A 20,888-nucleotide genomic window follows, 5' to 3' on the forward strand; every position below is an offset into this window, starting at 1 on the left:
ATGGGGATGTTGAGGAACCCCATGGAGATGTTGGGGACCCCATGGGGACATCATGGAGATGTTGAGGAACCCCATGGAGATGTTTGGGACCCCATGGTGACACCATGGGGATGTTGAGGAACCCCATGGAGATGCTGGGGACACCATAGGGACACCATGGGGACACCATGGAGATGTTGGGGAACCACATGGAGATGTTGGGGACACCATGGGGACATTGGGGAAATGTTGGGGACACCATGGGAATGTTGAGGAACCCCATGGAGATGCTGGGGACCCCATGGGGACATCATGGGGATGTTGAGGAACCCCATGGAGATGTTGGGGACACCATGGGGACATCATGGGGATGTTGAGGAACCCCATGGAGATGTTGGGGACACCATGGGGACATTGGGGAGATGTTGGGGACACCATGGGGACATCATGGGGATGTTGAGGAACCCCATGGAGATGTTGGGGACCCCATGGGGACATCATGGAGATGTTGAGGAACCCCATGGAGATGCTGGGGACACCATGGGGACACCATGGGGACATTGAGGAACCCCATGGAGATGTTGGGGACACCATGGGGACATCATGGAGATGTTGAGGAACCCCATAGAGATGTTAAGGAACCCCATGGAGATGCTGAGGAACCCCATGGTGACACCATGGAGATGTTGGGGACCCCATGGGGACATCATGGGGATGTTGAGGAACCCCATAGAGATGTTAAGGAACCCCATGGAGATGTTGAGGAACCCCATGGTGACATCATGGAGATGTCGGGGACCCCATGGGGACATCATGGGGATGTTGAGGACCCCATGGGGACATCATGGGGATGTTGAGGAACCCCATGGAGATGTTGAGGAACCCCATGGAGATGCTGAGGAACCCCATGGTGACATCATGGAGATGTTGGGGACCCCATGGGGACATCATGGAGATGTTGAGGAACCCCATGGAGATATTGGGGACACCATGGGGACATCATGGGGACATTGAGGAACCCCATGGAGATGTTGGGGACACCATGGGGACACCATGGGGATGTTGAGGAACCCCATGGAGATGTTGGGGACACCATGGGGACATTGAGGAAATGTTGGGGACACCATGGGGATGTTGAGGAACCCCATGGAGATGTTGGGGACCCCATGGGGACATCATGGGGATGTTGAGGAACCCCATGGAGATGCTGGGGACACCATGGGGACACCATGGGGATGTTGAGGAACCCCATGGAGATGTTGGGGACCCCATGGGGACATCATGGAGATGTTGAGGAACCCCATGGAGATGTTGGGGACACCATGGGGACATCATGGAGATGTTGAGGAACCCCATGGAGATGCTGAGGAACCCCATGGTGACACCATGGAGATGTTGGGGACCCCATGGGGACATCATGGAGATGCTGGGGACACCATGGAGATGCTGAGGAACCCCATGGTGACATCATGGAGATGTCGGGGACCCCATGGGGACATCATGGGGATGTTGAGGACCCCATGGAGATGTTTGGGACCCCATGGTGACATCATGGAGATGTTGGGGACCCCATGGGGACATCATGGGGATGTTGAGGAACCCCATGGAGATGTTAAGGAACCCCATGGTGACATCATGGAGATGTCGGGGACCCCATGGGGACATTATGGAGTTGTTGAGGAACCCCATAGAGATGTTGGGTACCCCATGGTGACATCATGGAGATGTTGAGGAACCCCATGGAGATGTTGGGGACCCCATGGGGACATCATGGAGATGCTGGGGACACCATGGAGATGCTGAGGAACCCCATGGTGACATCATGGAGATGTCGGGGACCCCATGGGGACATCATGGGCATGTTGAGGAACCCCATGGAGATGTTGGGGACACCATGGGGACATCATGGAGATGTTGAGGAACCCCATGGAGATGTTGGGGACCCCATGGGGACATCATGGAGATGTCGGGGACCCCATGGTGACATCATGGGGATGTTGAGGAACCCCCATAGAGATGTTGGGGACCCCATGGGGACATCATGGAGATGTTGAGGAACCACATGGAGATGTTGAGGAACCCCATGGTGACATCATGGAGATGTTGAGGAACCCCATGGAGACATTGGGGACCCCATGGGGACATCATGGGGATGCTGAGGAACCCCATGGAGATGTTGAGGAACCCCATTGTGACATCATGGAGATGTCGGGGACCCCATGGTGACATCATGGGGATGTTGAGGAACCCCATGGAGATGTTGGGGACCCCATGGTGACATCATGGAGATGCTGGGGACACCATGGAGACATTGAGGAACCCCATGGAGATGTTGGAGAACCCATGGGGACATCATGGAGATGTTGGGGACCCCATGGAGATGTCGGGGACCCCATGGGGACATCATGGGGATGTTGAGGAACCCCATGGAGATGTCGGGGACCCCATGGGGACATCATGGGGATGCTAAGGAACCACATGGAGATGTTGAGGAACCCCATGGTGACATCATGGAGATGTTGAGGAACCCCATGGAGACATTGGGGACCCCATGGGGACATCATGGAGATGTTGAGGAACCCCATGGAGATGTTGGGGACCCCATGGTGACATCATGGAGATGTTGGGGACCCCATGGTGACATCATGGAGATGCTGGGGACACCATGGGGACATCATGGAGACATTGAGGAACCCCATGGAGATGTTGAGGAACCCCATGGGGACATCATGGAGATGTTGGGGACCCCATGGGGACATCATGGAGATGTTGGGGACCCCTTGGGGACATCATGGAGATGCCGGGGACCCCATGGTGACATCATGGGGATGTTGAGGAACCCCATGGAGATGTTGAGGAACCCCATGGTGACACCATGGAGATGCTGGGGACACCATGGGAACATCATGGAGATGCCGGGGACCCCATGGTGACATCATGGGGATGCTAAGGAACCACATGGAGATGTTGAGGAACCCCATGGGGACATCATGGAGATGTTGAGGAACCCCATGGAGATGTTGGGGACACCATGGGGACATCATGGGGATGTTGAGGAACCCCATGGAGATGTTGGGGACCCCCATTGTGACATCATGGAGATGTCGGGGACCCCATGGTGACATCATGGAGATGCTGGGGACACCATGGAGACATTGAGGAACCCCATGGAGATGTTGAGGAACCCCATGGAGATGTTGGGGAACCCATGGGGACATCATGGGGATGTTGAGGAAGCCCATGGAGATGTTGGGGACCCTATGGTGACACCATGGAGATGTTGGGGACCCCATGGGGACATCATGGAGATGTTGGGGACCCCATGGGGACATCATGGAGATGTTGAGGAACCCCATGGAGATGTTGGGGAACCCATGGGGACATCATGGAGATGCTGGGGACACCATGGAGACATTGAGGAACCCCATGGAGATGTTGAGGAACCCCATGGAGATGTTGGGGAACCCATGGGGACATCATGGGGATGTTGAGGAACCCCATGGAGATGTTGGGGACCCTATGGTGACACCATGGAGATGTTGGGGACCCCATGGGGACATCATGGAGATGTTGGGGACCCCATGGGGACATCATGGAGATGTTGAGGAACCCCATGGAGATGTTGGGGAACCCATGGGGACATCATGGAGATGCTGGGGACACCATGGGGACATTGAGGAACCCCATGGAGATGTTGAGGAACCCCATGGAGATGTTGGGGAACCCCATGGTGACATCATGGAGATGCTGGGGACCCCATGGTGACATCATGGGGATGTTGGGGACACCATGGTGACATCATGGAGATGCTGGGGACACCATGGAGACATTGAGGAACCCCATGGAGATGTTGAGGAACCCCATGGAGATGTTGGGGAACCCCATGGTGACATCATGGAGATGCTGGGGACCCCATGGTGACATCATGGGGATGTTGAGGAACCTCATAGAGATGTTTGGGACCCCATGGTGACATCATGGAGATGCTGGGGACACCATGGAGACATTGAGGAACCCCATGGAGATGCTGATGAACCCCATAGTGACATCATGGAGATGTTGGGGACCCCATGGAGATGTTGGGGAACCCATGGGGACATCATGGAGATGTTGAGGAACCCCATGGAGATGTTGGGGACCCCATGGGGACATCATGGGGATGTTGAGGAACCTCATAGAGATGTTTGGGACCCCATGGTGACATCATGGAGATGCTGGGGACACCATGGAGACATTGAGGAACCCCATGGAGATGCTGATGAACCCCATAGTGACATCATGGAGATGTTGGGGACCCCATGGAGATGTTGGGGACCCCATGGGGACATCATGGAGATGTTGAGGAACCCCATGGAGATGTTGAGGAACCCATGGGGACATCATGGAGATGTCGGGGACCCCATGGGGACATCATGGGGATGTTGGGCACCCACCTGAGCGCAGGTTGGTCATGGTGGAGGGCAGCTGCAGGTGGGCGGGGCTGTGGGTGGTGACGCCGATCTCGATGGACCCCGCCCACTTGTCCACCATGCGGTCGATGCGCACGGTGAAGAGCTCGTTGTCCCGCAGCGCCCGGGCGCTCAGCGCCACCCCGTGGTTGAAGTCGTCCGTGGCGCTGGGGACATGGGGACAGTGGGGACAACAGGTCAGTGGGGACAGCAGGACACAACGTCAATGGGGACATGGGGACGGGGGGACATGAGGTCAATGGGGACACAAGGACACAAAGTCAATGGGGACAGCAGGTCAATGGGGACACATGGACAGAACATCAATGGGGACATCAGGTCAATGGGGACATCAGGGTTGGGGACACCAGGTCAATGGGGACATCAGGGTTGGGGACACCAGGTCAATGGGGACATCAGGTCAATGGGGACATCAGGTCAAGGGGGACACAAGGACACAACGTCAATGGGGACACCAGGTCAATGAGGACAGCAGGTCAATGGGGACATCAGGTCAATGGGGACATCAGGTCAATGGGGACAGCAGGACACAACGTCAATGGGGACATGGGGACGGGGGGACATGAGGTCAACGGGGACACCAGGTCAATGGGGACACCAAGGATGGGGACACAAGGACACAACGTCAATGGGGACATCAGGTCAATGGGGACACCAAGGATGGGGACACCAAGGATGGGGACACCAGGACACAATGTCAATGGGGACATCAGGTCAATGGAGACATGAGGGTTGGGGACACAAGGACACAATGTCAATGGGGACATCAGGTCAATGGGGACACAAGGACACAAAGTCAATGGGGACATCAGGGATGGGGACATCAGGTCAATGGGGACATCAGGGATGGGGACACCAGGACACAACGTCAATGGGGACATCAGGTCAATGGGGACACAAGGACACAACGTCAATGGGGACATGGGGACGGGGGGACATGAGGTCAATGGGGACACCAAGGATGGGGTCACAAGGACACAACGTCAATGGGGACATCAGGTCAATGGGGACACATGGACACAACGTCAATGGGGACATCAGGGATGGGGACATCAGGTCAATGGGGACATCAGGTCAATGGGGACACATGGACACAACGTCAATGGGGAAATCAGGGATGGGGACATCAGGTCAATGAGGACATCAGGTCAATGGGGACATCAGGTCAATGGGGACATCAGGTCAATGGGGACAGCAGGACACAACGTCAATGGGGACATGGGGACGGGGGGACATGAGGTCAATGGGGACACCAAGGATGGGGTCACAAGGACACAACGTCAATGGGGACATCAGGTCAATGGGGACACATGGACACAACGTCAATGGGGACATCAGGGATGGGGACATCAGGTCAATGGGGACATCAGGTCAATGGGGACACATGGACACAACGTCAATGGGGACATCAGGTCAATGGGGACACAAGGACACAAAGTCAATGGGGACATCAGGGATGGGGACAGCAGGGATGGGGACAGCAGGTCAATGGGGACATCAGGTCAATGGGGACACAAGGACACAAAGTCAATGGGGACAGCAGGTCAATGGGGACATGAGGGTTGGGGACACAAGGACACAATGTCAACGGGGACATCAGGTTAATGTAGACACCAAGGATGGGGACACCAAGGATGGGGACACCAAGGACACAGCGTCAATGGGGACATCAGGTCAATGGGGACACAAGGACACAACATCAATGGGGACATCAGGGATGGGGACACAAAGGACACAACATCAATGGGGACATCAGGTCAACAGGGACATCAGGTCAATGGGGACACAAGGACACGAAGTCAATGGGGACATCAGGTCAATGGGGACATCAGGTCAATGGGGACATCAGGTCAATGGGGACACAAGGACACGAAGTCAATGGGGACATCAGGTCAATGGGGACATCAGGTCAATGGAGTCACAAGGACACAACATCAATGGGGACATCAGGTCAATGGGGACATCAGGTCAATGGGGACAGCAGGTCAATGGGGACATCAGGTCAATGGGGACAGCAGGTCAACGAGGACACAAGGACACAACATCAATGGGGACATGGGGACGGGGGGACATGAGGTCAATGAGGACACCAAGGATGGGGTCACAAGGACACAACGTCAATGGGGACATCAGGTCAATGGGGACAGCAGGTCAATGGGGACACAAGGACACAACGTCAATGGGGACATGGGGACGGGGGGACATGAGGTCAATGGGGACATCAGGTCAATGGGGACATCAGGTCAATGGGGACATGGGGACGGGGGGACATGAGGTCAATGGGGACACCAAGGATGGGGTCACAAGGACACAAAGTCAATGGGGACATCAGGTCAATGGGGACACCAAGGATGGGGACACCAAGGATGGGGACACAAGGACACAACGTCAATGGGGACATCAGGTCAATGGGGACACAAGGACACAACGTCAATGGGGACATCAGGTCAACGGGGACACAAGGACACAACGTCAATGGGGACATCAGGTCAATGGGGACATCAGGTCAACGGGGACACAAGGACACAACGTCAATGGGGACATCAGGTCAATGGGGACATCAGGTCAACGGGGACACAAGGACACAACGTCAATGGGGACATCAGGGATGGGGACATCAGGTCAATGGGGACATCAGGTCAACGGGGACACAAGGACACAACGTCAATGGGGACATGGGGACAGGGGGACATGAGGTCAAAGGGGACAGCAGGACACAACGTCAATGGGGACATGGGGACAGGGGGACATCAGGTCAATGGGGACATCAGGTCAACGGGGACACAAGGACACAACGTCAATGGGGACATGGGGACGGGGGGACATGAGGTCAAAGGGGACAGCAGGTCAACGGGGACACAAGGACACAACGTCAATGGGGACATCAGGGATGGGGACAGCAGGGATGGGGACAGCAGGTCAATGGGGACATCAGGTCAATGGGGACACAAGGACACAAAGTCAATGGGGACAGCAGGTCAATGGGGACATGAGGGTTGGGGACACAAGGACACAATGTCAACGGGGACATCAGGTTAATGTAGACACCAAGGATGGGGACACCAAGGACACAGCGTCAATGGGGACATCAGGTCAATGGGGACACAAGGACACAACGTCAATGGGGACATCAGGTCAATGGGGACAGCGGGACATAACGTCAATGGGGACATGGGGACGGGGGGACATGAGGTCAATGGGGACACCAAGGATGGGGTCACAAGGACACAACGTCAATGGGGACATCAGGTCAATGGGGACATCAGGGTTGGGGACACCAGGGATGGGGACACAAGGACACAAAGTCAATGGGGACATGAGGTCAATGGGGACATGAGGTCAATGGGGACATCAGGTCAACGGGGACACAAGGACACAACGTCAATGGGGACATGGGGACGGGGGGACATGAGGTCAATGGGGACAGCAGGTCAATGGGGACACAAGGACACAACGTCAATGGGGACATCAGGGATGGGGACATCAGGTCAATGGGGACATCAGGTCAATGGGGACAGCAGGTCAACGGGGACGACAAGGATGGGGACACCAACACACAAAGTCCCCATATCCCAGTGTCCCCATGTCCCCCTGTCCCCCACAACCCCATGATGTCCCCAATGTCCCTGATGCCCCCAATGTCCCCATGTCCCGTTGACCCATGTCCCCATGTCCCCATATCCCCATGTCCCCCCATGTCCCCCTCTCCCCATGTCCCCATGTCCCCATGTCCCCTTGCCCCCCACAACCCCATGATGTCCCCAATGTCCCTGATGTCCCCAACGTCCCCATTGTCCCCAATGTCCCCAATGTCCCTCACTGCGGCCGCAGCGCCATGCGTCCCCCATTGACCCATGTCCCCATGTCCCCATATCCCCCCATGTCCCCCTGTCCCCATGTCCCCCTGCCCCCCACAACCCCATGATGTCCCCAATGTCCCTGATGTCCCCAACGTCCCCATTGTCCCCAATGTCCCCAATGTCCCTCACTGTGGCCGCAGCGCTGTGCGTCCCTCGTTGACCCATGTCCCCATGTCCCCATATCCCCATGTGCCCATATCCCCATGTCCCCATGTCCCCCTGCCCCCTACAACCCCATGATGTCCCCAATGTCCCCATGTCCCCAATGTCCTCATTGTCCCCAGTGTCCCCATTGTCCCCAATGTCCCTCACTGTGGCCGCAGCGCCGTGCATCCCCCATTGACCCATGTCCCCATATCCCCCTGTCCCCATGTCCCCCTGCCCCCCACAACCCCATGATGTCCCCAATGTCCCTGATGTCCCCAATGTCCCCAACGTCCCCATTGTCCCCAATGTCCCCAATGTCCCTCACTGTGGCCACAGCGCTGTCCATCCCGCATTGTCCCATGTCCCCATGTCCCCATATCCCCATATCCCCATGTCCCCCTGTCCCCCCATGTCCCCCTGCCCCCCACAACCCCATGATGTCCCCAATGTCCCTGATGTCCCCAGCGTCCCCAAGGTCCCCAACGTCCCCATTGTCCCCAACGTCCCTCACTGTGGCCGCAGCGCCGTGCATCCCCCGTTGACCCATGTCCCCATATCCCCATGTCCCCCCATGTCCCCATGTCCCCCTGTCCCCCACAACCCCACGATGTCCCCAATGTCCTCAACGTCCCCATTGTCCCCAACGTCCCCATTGTCCCCATTGTCCCCAACGTCCCTCACTGTGGCCGCAGCGCCGTGCGTCCCTCGTTGACCCATGTCCCCATATCCCCATATCCCCATGTCCCCATGTCCCCCCATGTCCCCCTGTCCCCCTGCCCCCCACAACCCCACGATGTCCCCAATGTTCCTGATGTCCCCATTGACCCCAATGTCCCCATTGTCCCCAATGTCCCCAATGTCCCTCACTGCGGCCGCAGCGCCGTGCGTCCCTCGTTGACCCATGTCCCCATGTCCCCATGTCCCCATGTCCCCCCATGTCCCCCTGTCCCCATGTCCCCCTGCCCCCCACAACCCCATGATGTCCCCAATGTCCCTGATGCCTCCAACGTCCCCATGTCCCCAATGTCCCCAACGTCCCCATTGTCCCCAACGTCCCCAATGTCCCTCACTGCGGCCACAGCGCCGTGCGTCCCTCGTTGACCCATGTCCCCATGTCCCCCCATGTCCCCATGTCCCCCACAGCCCCATGATGTCCCCAATGTCCCTGATGTCCCCAATATCCCTGATGTCCCCAACGTCCCCATTGTCCCCATTGTCCCCAATGTCCCCAATGTCCCCAATGTCCCCCACTGTGGCCGCAGCGCCGTGCGTCCCTCGTTGACCCATGTCCCCATATCCCCATGTCCCCCCATGTCCCCATGTCCCCCTGCCCCCCACAACCCCATGATGTCCCCAATGTCCCTGATGTCCCCAACGTCCCCAAGGTCCCCAACGTCCCCATTGTCCCCAATGTCCCCAATGTCCCCAATGTCCCTCACTGCGGCCGCAGCGCCGTGCGTCCCTCATTGACCCATGTCCCCATGTCCCCCCATGTCCCCATGTCCCCCACAGCCCCATGATGTCCCCAATGTCCCTGATGTCCCCAATATCCCTGATGTCCCCAACGTCCCCATTGTCCCCATTGTCCCCAATGTCCCCAATGTCCCCAATGTCCCTCACTGTGGCCGCAGCGCTGTCCATCCCTCATTGTCCCATGTCCCCATATCCCCCTGTCCCCCCATGTCCCCATGTCCCCCTGCCCCCCAGAGCCCCATGATGTCCCCAATGGCCCTGATGTCCCCAACGTCCCCATTGTCCCCATTGTCCCCATTGTCCCCAATGTCCCTCACTGCGGCCACAGCGCCGTGCGTCCCTCGTTGACCCATGTCCCCATGTCCCCCCATGTCCCCATGTCCCCCACAGCCCCATGATGTCCCCAATGTCCCTGATGTCCCCAATATCCCTGATGTCCCCAACGTCCCCATTGTCCCCATTGTCCCCAATGTCCCCAATGTCCCCCACTGTGGCCGCAGCGCCGTGCGTCCCTCGTTGACCCATGTCCCCATATCCCCATGTCCCCCCATGTCCCCATGTCCCCCTGCCCCCCACAACCCCATGATGTCCCCAATGTCCCTGATGTCCCCAACGTCCCCAAGGTCCCCAACGTCCCCATTGTCCCCAATGTCCCCAATGTCCCCAATGTCCCTCACTGCGGCCGCAGCGCCGTGCGTCCCTCGTTGACCACGGCCGCCTTCTGCCCGCAGTTGGGATGGAACACCAGCCTGGGGAGGGCGGGGGGCCCGGCGGGGGGCGGGGCGGCCGGCGGGGTACGCCTGGGTCCCTCGGGGGACATGGCGCGCAGGATGGCGTTGTGACGCCGCAGCCGGTCGCTGGGGTTGTGGCTGTGGACGATTGTCACCTTCACGGCCATCCCGTACAGGTCCACCACCCCGTACACCACCTGCGGGGTCAGCGTGGTGGCCACCCCTGGGGACAAGGGGACACGGGTGTCACCGGGGTCACCCCGGACACGGGGGGGACAATGGGGACGCGCCCCATACACAGAGATGGCACCAAAAGCCACCCTGGGGTCACTCAAGGTCATGGGGGGGCAAGGTGGGGGACACTGCAGGGAGTCACCATGGCCCCATGTCCCCCTGTCCCCATATCCCAATGTCCCAATGTCCCCCTGTCCCCATGTCCAATGTCCCAATGTCCCCATGCGCTCCTGTCACCATGTCCCCCTGTCCCCGTATCCCCCTGTCCCCATGTCCCCTTGTACCCCTGTCCCCATGTCCCCCTGTCCCCTTGTACCCATGTCCCCATGTCCCCATGTCCCAATGTCCCCATGCGCTCCTGTCCCCATGTCCCCCTGTCCCCCTGTCCCCCTGTCCCCATGCCCTCCTGTCCCCATATCCCCCTGTCCCCATGTCCCCCTGTCCCCATGTCCCCATGTCCCCCTGTCCCCATGTCCCCCTGTCCCCATATCCCCCTGTCCCCATGTCCCCTTGTACCCCTGTCCCCATGTCCCCAAGTCCCCCCACACATCCTCATGCACCCCCAATGCCCCCATTGCCCCCAATGTCCCCAATGTTCCCAATGACCCCAATGTCCCCAATGTCCCCATTGCCCCCAATGTCCCCATTGCCCCCAACACCCCCAACATCTCCAAATGTCCCCAACATCCCCATTGACCCCAATGTCCCCAACAACCCCATTGCCCCCAACGTCCCCATTGCCCCCATTGACCCCAATGTCCCCATTGCCCCCAATGTCCCCCAATGCCCCCAACATCCCCATTGACCCCAATGCCCCCAATGTCCCCATTGATCCCAATGTCCCCATTGCCCCCAATGCCCCCAATGTCCCCAAATGCCCCCAACCTCCCCATTGCCCCCAATGACCCCAATGTCCCCATTGACCCCAATGCCCCCAACGTCCCCAATGCCCCCAACGTCCCCATTGCCCCCAATATCCCCATTGCCCCCAATGTCCCCATTGCCCCCAATGTCCCCAATGTCCCCATTGCCCCCAATGTCCCCATTGACCCCAACGTCCCCAACATCTCCAAATGTCCCCAATGTCCCCATTGCCCCCAATGTCCCCATTAACCCCAACGTCCCCATTGACCCCAATGCCCCCAATGTCCCCATTGCCCCCAACGTCCCCAATGTCCCCATTGCCCCCAACGTCCCCATTGCCCCCAATGTCCCCATTGACCCCAATGCCCCCAATGTCCCCAATGTCCCCATTGCCCCCAATGTCCCCATTGACCCCATTGCCCCCAAAGTCCCCATTGCCCCCCATGACCCCAATGTCCCCATTGCCCCCAACGTCCCCATTGCCCCCAATGTCCCCATTGACCCCAACATCCCCGTTGACCCCAACGTCCCCATTGACCCCAATGTCCCCATTGACCCCATTGCCCCCAATGTCCCCAACATCCCCATTGCCCCCAACGTCCCCATCGCCCCCAATGTCCCCATTGTCCCCAATGTCCCCACCCTGGTCCACGCCGTTGATGTAGAAGTGCAGCGCATTGTTGGCTTTCCGGGTCAGCCCAATGTGATCCCCCTCCTGTTTGGGGGGACACGGGTGACAATGGGCCCCCCCAAACCCCCAGATGGCTCTGGGAGGGGACCCAGGCGTCCGGGGAGCCCCCCCACCCACCCTCCTTTTCTAAGCATATTGGTCTTGGGGGGTCGCCTCGATTTTGGGGGGTCCTGGGATGGTTTGGGTGGGGGTCCCCTGGATTTTGGGGTGTCCCGGGGGAATTTGGGGGGTTCCCTTGGATTTGGGGGGTTTCTGGGGGGGTCCCCTGAATTTTGGGGGGTCCTGGGATGGTTTGGGGGGGGGTCCCCTTGATTTTGGGGGGTCCTAGAGGGATTTGGGGAATCCCCTCGATTTTGGGGGGTCCCAAGAGCTTTTGGGGGAGTCCCCTGGATTTGGTGGGGGCCCTGGGGGGTCCCCATGATTTTGGGGGGTCCCCTTGATTTGGGGAGGTCCCAGGGGGGATTTGGGGGTCTCCTTGATTTTGGGGGTCCTGGGATGGTTTGGGGGGAAGTCCCCTCAATTTCGGGGATCTCAAGGGGATTTGGGGGGGGTCCCCTCAATTTGGGGGGGTCCTGGGACAATATGGGGGGGTCCCCTGAATTTTGGGGGGGGGTCCTTTGGATTTGGGGGGGTCCTGGGGGGTCCCCTTGATTTTGGGGGGTCCTGGGATGGTTAGGGGGGGTCCCCTCAATTTTGGGGGTCCCAAGGGAATTTGGGGGCATCCCCATGATTTTGGGGGGGTCCCAGAGGGGGGGGATCCCCATTATTTTGGGGGGTCCTGGGACAGTTTGGGGGAATCCCCTGGATTTTGGGTTTCCCGGGGGGATTTGGGGGTCCCCCTCAATTTTGGGGGCTTTTGGGGGGGTTTTAGGGGTCCCCTGAATTTTGGGGGGGGGTCCCCTCAATTTTGTGGGGGTCCCAGGGGGATTTGGGGGGTTCCCTTCATTTTGGGGTGTTTTGAGGGGGTTTTAGGGGTCCACTGAATTTCAGGGGGGGGGGGAAGGGTCCTGGGGGGGTCCCCTGGATTTTGGGGGGTCCCAGGGGGATTTAGAGGGGTCCCCTCAATTTTGGGGGGGTTCCCTGGATTCTGGGGGTCCCAAGCAGTTTTGGGGGGGGGTCCCTTGGATTTGGGGGTTTCTGGGGGGGGGGTCCTTTGGATTTTGGGGGGTCTGGGGGGGACCCCCATGATTTTGGGGGGGTCCCCATGATTTTTGGGGTGCCGGGGGGGTCACCTGCAGCTCGTCGAGGCTGAACTCGCAATATTCGCGTCTCGTCCCCTTCCCATTGGTCAGAATCCCACAGCCGCTCATCATGATGGTACCTGGGGGGGGGGGGGATGGTAAACCAGGGGACCCAGGCGTCCGGGGGGTTCCAAACCCCACTTGGAGGGGACCCAGGCGTCCGGGGAGGGACCCAGGCGTCCGGGGAACCCCCCACAAGCCACTTGTTGAAGAGCATTTAGGGAGTCCAAGGGTTATTTTGGGGGTCCCCACCCCCACTTGGAAGGGACCCAGGCGTCCGGGGAGGGACCCAGGCGTCCGGGAGGGACCCAGGCGTCCGGGGAGGGACCCAGGCGTCCGGGGAACCCCCCACAAGCCACTTTTTGAAGAGCATTTAGGGAGTCCAAGGGTTATTTTGGGGAGTCCCCAACCCCACTTGGAAGGGACCCAGGCGTCCGGGGAGGGACCCAGGAGATCGGGGGGGGCCCAGGTGTCCGGGGAACCCCCCACAAGCCACTTGTTGAAGAGCGTTTAGGGAGTCCAAGGGTTATTTTGGGGGGTCCCCACCCCCACTTGGAAGGGACCCAGGCGTCCGGGGGGGGACCCAGGCGTCCGGGAGGGACCCAGGCGTCCGGGGAACCCCCCACAAGCCACTTTTTGAAGAGCGTTTAGGGAGTCCAAGGGTTATTTTGGGGGGTCCCCACCCCCACTTGGAAGGGACCCAGGCGTCCGGGGAAGGACCCAGGCGTCCGGGGAGGGACCCAGGCGTCCGGGAGGGACCCAGGCGTCCGGGGAACCCCCCACAAGCCACTTTTTGAAGAGCGTTTAGGGAGTCCAAGGGTTATTTTGGGGGGTCCCCACCCCCACTTGGAAGGGACCCAGGCGTCCGGGGAGGGACCCAGGCGTCCGGGGAGGGACCCAGGCGTCCGGGGAACCCCCCACAAGCCACTTTTTGAAGAGCGTTTAGGGAGTCCAAGGGTTATTTTGGGGGGTCCCCACCCCCACTTGGAAGGGACCCAGGCGTCCGGGGAGGGACCCAGGCGTCCGGGGAGGGACCCAGGAGATCGGGGGGGACCCAGGCGTCCGGGGAACCCCCCACAAGCCACTTTTTGAAGAGCGTTTAGGGAGTCCAAGGGTTATTTTGGGGGGTCCCCACCCCCACTTGGAAGGGACCCAGGCGTCCGGGGAGGGACCCAGGCGTCCGGGGAGGGACCCAGGCGTCCGGGGAACCCCCCACAAGCCACTTTTTGAAGAGCATTTAGGGAGTCCAAGGGTTATTTTGGGGGGTCCCCACCCCCACTTGGAAGGGACCCAGGCGTCTGGGGGGGGACCCAGGCGTCCGGGGAAGGACCCAGGTGTCCGGGGAGGGACCCAGGCGTCCGGGACCCCCCCCGCACCCCCTTTTTTAAAGCTATTTGGGGACTCCCAGAGTTATTTTGGGGGGTCCTGGCAGGTTCCCACCCCTACTTGGAAGGGACCCAGGCGTCCGGGGGGGGACCCAGGCGTCCGGGAAGCCCCCCCCCAACCCCTCTTTTTAAGGGTATATGGGGAGTTCCAGGGAGTTTTGGGGGGTCCCCATAATTTGGGGGGGTCCCCATAATTTGGGGGGGGCCCCAGGGGGGGTCCTGAGAATGGACCCAGGCGTCCGGGAAGCCCCCCCAAGCTCCTTTTCTAAGCATATCTGGGCCATCCCAAAGGCTTTTTGGGGGGGTCTGGGGGGCACCCCAAGTTTGGGGGGGTCCCCATAATTTGGGGGGGGGTCCCAGGGGTCTGGGGGGGATCCTGAGAAGGGACCCAGGCGTCCGGGAAGCCCCCCCAACCCCCTTTCTTAAGGGTATATGGGGAGTCCCAGGGGGTTTTGGGGGGACCCCGAGTTTGGGGGGGTCCCCATAATTTGGGGGGGGGCCCCAGGGGGGGTCCTGAGAATGGACCCAGGCGTCCGGGAAGCCCCCCCAACCTCCTTTTCTAAGCATATCTGGGCCATCCCAAAGGCTTTTTGGGGGGGTCTGGGGGGCACCCCAAGTTTGGGGGGGTCCCCATAATTTGGGGGGGGGGGTCCCAGGGGTCTGGGGGGGATCCTGAGAAGGGACCCAGGCGTCCGGGAAGCCCCCCCAACCCCCTTTGTTAACGGTATATGGGGAGTTCCAGCGAGTTTTGGGGGGACCCCGAGTTTGGGGGGGTCCCCATAATTTGTGGGGGGGTCCCAGGGGGGGTCCTGAGAATGGACCCAGGCGTCCGGGAAGCCCCCCCAACCTCCTTTTCTAAGCATATCTGGGCCATCCCAAAGGCTTTTTGGAGGGGTCTGGGGGGCACCCCAAGTTTGGGGGGGTCCCCATAATTTGGGGGGGGTCCCAGGGGTCTGGGGGGGATCCTGAGAGTGGACCCAGGTGTCCGGGAAGCCCCCCCAACCCCTTTTTCAAGGGTATATGGGGAGTCCCAGGGAGTTTTGGGGGGACCCCGAGTTTGGGGGGGTCCCCATAATTTGGGGGGGGTCCCCATAATTTGGGGGGGTCTGGGGAGGGTCCCGAGAATGGACCCAGGCGTCCGGGAAGCCCCCCCAACCTCCTTTTCTAAGCATATCTGGGCCATCCCAAAGGCTTTTTGGGGGGGTCTGGGGGGCACCCCAAGTTTGGGGGGGTCCCCATAATTTGGGGGGGGGTCCCAGGGGTCTGGGGGGGATCCTGAGAAGGGACCCAGGCATCCGGGAAGTCCCCCCAACCCCCTTTCTCAAGTGTATATGGGGAGTCCCAGGGAGATTTGGGGGGACCCCGAGTTTGGGGGGGTCCCCATAATTTAGGGGGGGCCCCAGGGGGGGTCCTGAGAAGGGACCCAGGCGTCCGGGAAGCCCCCCCAAGCTCCTTTTCTAAGCATATCTGGGCCATCCCAAAGGCTTTTTGGGGGGGTCTGGGGGACACCCCAAGTTTGGGGGGGTCCCCATAATTTGGGGGGGGGGTCCCAGGGGTCTGGGGGGGATCCTGAGAAGGGACCCAGGCGTCCGGGAAGCCCCCCCCAACCCCTTTTTCAAGGGTATATGGGGAGTCCCAGTGGGTTTTGGGGGGACCCCGAGTTTGGGGGCGTCCCCATAATTTGGGGGGGGTCCCAGGGGGAGTCCTGAGAATGGACCCAGGCGTCCGGGAAGCCCCCCCAACCTCCTTTCCTAAGCATATCTTGGCCATCCCAAAGGCTTTTTGGGGGGGTCTGGGGGGCACCCCAAGTTTGGGGGGTCCCCATAATTTGGGGGGGGGGTCCCAGGGGTCGGGGGGGGGGGTCCCAGGGGTCTGGGGGGGATCCTGAGAAGGGACCCAGGCGTCCGGGAAGCCCCCCCAACGCCCTTTCTTAAGGGTATATGGGGAGTCCCAGGGGGTTTTGGGGGGACCCCAAGTTTGGGGGCATCCCCATAATTTGGGGGGGGGTCCTGAGAATGGACCCAGGCATCCGGGAAGCCCCCCCAACCTCCTTTTCTAAGCATATCTGGGCCATCCCAAAGGCTTTTTGGGGGGGTCTGGGGGGCACCCCAAGTTTGGGGGGGTCCCCATAATTTGGGGGGGGGGGTCCCAGGGGTCTGGGGGGGATCCTGAGAAGGGACCCAGGCGTCCGGGAAGCCCCCCCCAACCCCTTTTTCAAGGGTATATGGGGAGTCCCAGTGGGTTTTGGGGGGACCCCGAGTTTGGGGGGGTCCCCATAATTTGGGGGGGGCCCCAGGGGGGGTCCTGAGAATGGACCCAGGCGTCCGGGAAGCCCCCCCAAGCTCCTTTTCTAAGCATATCTGGGCCATCCCAAAGGCTTTTTGGGGGGTCTGGGGGGCACCCCAAGTTTGGGGGGTCCCCATAATTCGGGGGGGGGGGTCCCAGGGGTTTGGGGGGGATCCTGAGAAGGGACCCAGGTGTCCGGGAAGCCCCCCCAACCCCCTTTCTTAAGGGTATATGGGGAGTCCCAGGGAGTTTTGGGGGGTCCCCATAATTTGGGGGGGGTCCCCATAATTTGGGGGGGGTCCTGAGAAGGGACCCAGGCGTCCGGGAAGCCCCCCCAACCTCCTTTTCTAAGCATATCTTGGCCATCCCAAAGGCTTTTTGGGGGGGTCTGGGGGGCACCCCAAATTTCGGGGGTCCCCATAATTTGGGGGGGGGGTCCCAGGGGTCGGGGGGGGGGGTCCCAGGGGTCTGGGGGGGATCCTGAGAAGGGACCCAGGCGTCCGGGAAGCCCCCCCAACGCCCTTTCTTAAGGGTATATGGGGAGTTCCAGGGAGTTTTGGGGGGACCCCGAGTTTGGGGGGGGGTCTCCATAATTTGGGGGGGTCCCCCCATATTTTGGGGGGGCTCTGACCGGAGCGCAGGTTGGTCATGGTGGCCGGGTACTCCAGGCTATTGGGGTTATGGGCCGTCACCCCAATTTCAATGGACCCCGACCATTTGTCCACCAGCTTGTCGATGCGGATCTGGGGGGGACGGGGGGGTCAGGGACCCCCCTGAACCCCCAAATTCACCCCCCTGAACCCCCAAATTAACCCAGGAACCCCCAATGAATCAGGGACCCACTGAACCCCCAAATTAATCCCCCTGAGCTCCTAATGAACCAGGGACCCCCTGAACCCCCAAATTAACCCAGGAACCCCCCTGAACCCCCAAATTAACCCTGAACCCCCAAATTAACCCAGGACCCCCCAATGAACCAGGGACCCCCTGTACCCCCAAATTAACCCCCCCTGAACCCCTAATGAACCAGGGACCCCCTGAACCCCCAAATTAACCCAGGAACCCCCCCTGAACCCCCAAATTAACCCAGGAACCCCCAATGAACCAGGGACCCACTGAACCCCCAAATTAACCCCCCCTGAACCCCTAATGAACCAGGGACCCCCTGAACCCCCAAATTAACCCAGGAACCCCCCCCTGAACCCCCAAATTAACCCAGGAACCCCCAATGAACCAGGGACCCCCTGAACCCCCAAATTAACCCAGGACCCCCCAATGAACCAGGACCCCCCTGAACCCCCAAATTAACCCAGGAACCCCCAATGAACCAGGGACCCACTGTACCCCCAAATTAACCTAGGACCCCCAAATTAACCCAGGGACCCCCTGTACCCCCAAATTAACCCAGGGAACCCCCAATGAACCAGGGACCCCCTGAACCCCCAAATTAACCCCCCCTGAACCCCTAATGAACCAGGACCCCCCTGAACCCCCAAATTAACCCAGGACCCCCCAATGAACCAGGGACCCACTGTACCCCCAAATTAACTCCCCCGAGCCCCCAATGAACCAGGGACCCCCTGTACCCCCAAATTAACCTAGGACCCCCAAATTAACCCAGGGACCCCCTGTACCCCCAAATTAACCCAGGACCCCCCAATGAACCAGAGACCCCCTGAACCCCCAAATTAACCCCCCCTGAATCCCTAATGAACCAGGGACCCCCTGAACCCCCAAATTAGCCCAGGAACCCCCCCTGAACCCCCAAATTAACCCAGGACCCCCCAATGAACCAGGGACCCTCTGAACCCCCAAATTAACCTAGGACCCCCAAATTAACCCAGGGACCCACTGAAACCCCAAATTAACCCAGGGAACCCCCCCTGAACCCCCAAATTAACACAGGACCCCCATAACCCCCCCCAGGACCCCATAACCCCCCATAGGACCCCCAGGACCCCCATAACCACCCATAGGACCCCCATAATGACCCCCAGGACCCCCATAATGACCCTCAGGACCCCCATAACACCCCGATAGGACCCCTACAACCCCCCATAGGACCCCGATAATGACCCCCATAACCCCCCCCAGGACCCCCATAACCCCCCATACGACCCCCATAATCACCCCCAGAACCCCCATAATGACCCCCAGGACCCCCCAGGACCCCCATAACCTCCCATAGGACCCCCATAATGACCCCCATAACCCCACAGGACCCCCATAACCCACTATAGGACCCCCATAATGACCCCCATAACCCCCCAGGACCCCCATAACCACCCATAGGACCCCCATAACCCCCCATAGGACCCCCATAACCTCCCCAATTCCCCCATAATGGCCCCCATAACACCCCATAACCTCCCCAGTTCCCCCCATAATGACCCCATAACCCCGCAGGACCCCCATAACCCCCCATAGGACCCCCATAATGACCCCCACGACCCCCCAGGACCCCCATAGCCCCGCATAAGACCCCCATAACCCCCCATAGGACCCCCATAACCTCCCCAATTCCCCCCATAATGACCCCATAACCCCCCATAGGACCCCCATTACCCCCCCCAGGACACCCATAACTCCCCCCAGGACACCCATAACCACCCATAGGACCCCCATAATGACCCCCAAAGCCCCCATAACCCCCCATAGGACCCCCATAGTGACCCCCCCGTGGGCACCTCGAACATCTCCCCGTCGCGCAGGGGCCGGTTGGTGAGCACCACCCCATTGATGAGACCCCCAGAACCCCCCCAATTCCCCCCATAGGACCCCCATAACCTCCCCAGTTCTCCCCATAATGACCCCCATAACCCCCCAGGACCCCCATAACCCCCCATAGGACCCCCATAACCCCCCATAGGACCCCCATAGTGACTCCCAGGACCCCCATAACCTCCCCAATTCCCCCCATAATGACCCCCATTGCCCCCCAGGACCCCCATAACCCCCCATAGGACCCCCATAACCTCCCCAATTCTCCCCATAATGACCCCCATAACCCCCCATAGGACCCCCATAACCTCCCCAATTCTCCCCATAATGACCCCCATAACCCCCCAGGACCCCCATAACCCCCATAAGACCCCCATTACCCCCCCCCCAGGACACCCATAACCCCCCATAGGACCCCCATTACCCCCCCCAGGACACCCATAACCCCCCATAGGACACCCATAACCCCCCATAGGACCCCCATAATGACCCCAATAACCCCCCAGGACCCCCATAACCCCCCATAGGACCCCCATAGTGACCCCCCCGTGGGCACTTCGAACATCTCCCCGTCGCGCAGGGGCCGGTTGGTGAGCACCACCCCATTGATGAGACCCCCAGAACCCCCCCAATTCCCCCCATAGGACCCCCATAACCTCCCCAGTTCTCCCCATAATGACCCCCATAACCCCCCAGGACCCCCATACCCCCCCATAGGACCCCCATAATGACCCCCATAACCCCCCCCGGGACCCCCATAACTCCCCCCAGGAACCCCATAACCGCCCATAGGACCCCCATAATGAC

At 60.0% G+C, this 20,888-nt stretch overlaps 1 protein-coding gene across 1 annotated transcript in view; it reads right to left on the reverse strand.

Annotated features, from left to right (window-relative positions):
• Positions 1 to 20,099, reverse strand: part of NEURL4 (neuralized E3 ubiquitin protein ligase 4) — a 45,677-nt gene extending 25,578 nt beyond the window's left edge. The window contains exons 1-6 of the mRNA XM_065044184.1: positions 20,048 to 20,099; positions 17,992 to 18,103; positions 13,681 to 13,769; positions 12,400 to 12,472; positions 10,606 to 10,882; positions 4,413 to 4,594 (exon numbers count right to left, since the gene is read on the reverse strand). Coding sequence (XP_064900256.1) covers positions 4,413 to 4,594; positions 10,606 to 10,882; positions 12,400 to 12,472; positions 13,681 to 13,769; positions 17,992 to 18,103; positions 20,048 to 20,056 — 742 coding nt within the window. The 5' untranslated portion in view covers positions 20,057 to 20,099. The remainder of the gene's footprint in view (positions 1 to 4,412; positions 4,595 to 10,605; positions 10,883 to 12,399; positions 12,473 to 13,680; positions 13,770 to 17,991; positions 18,104 to 20,047) is intronic.
• Positions 20,100 to 20,888: the final 789 nt, after the last annotated feature.

This window comes from Columba livia, chromosome 33, assembly GCF_036013475.1.
Source record: "Columba livia isolate bColLiv1 breed racing homer chromosome 33, bColLiv1.pat.W.v2, whole genome shotgun sequence".
In the NCBI taxonomy this organism is placed as follows: Eukaryota; Metazoa; Chordata; class Aves; order Columbiformes; family Columbidae; genus Columba; species Columba livia.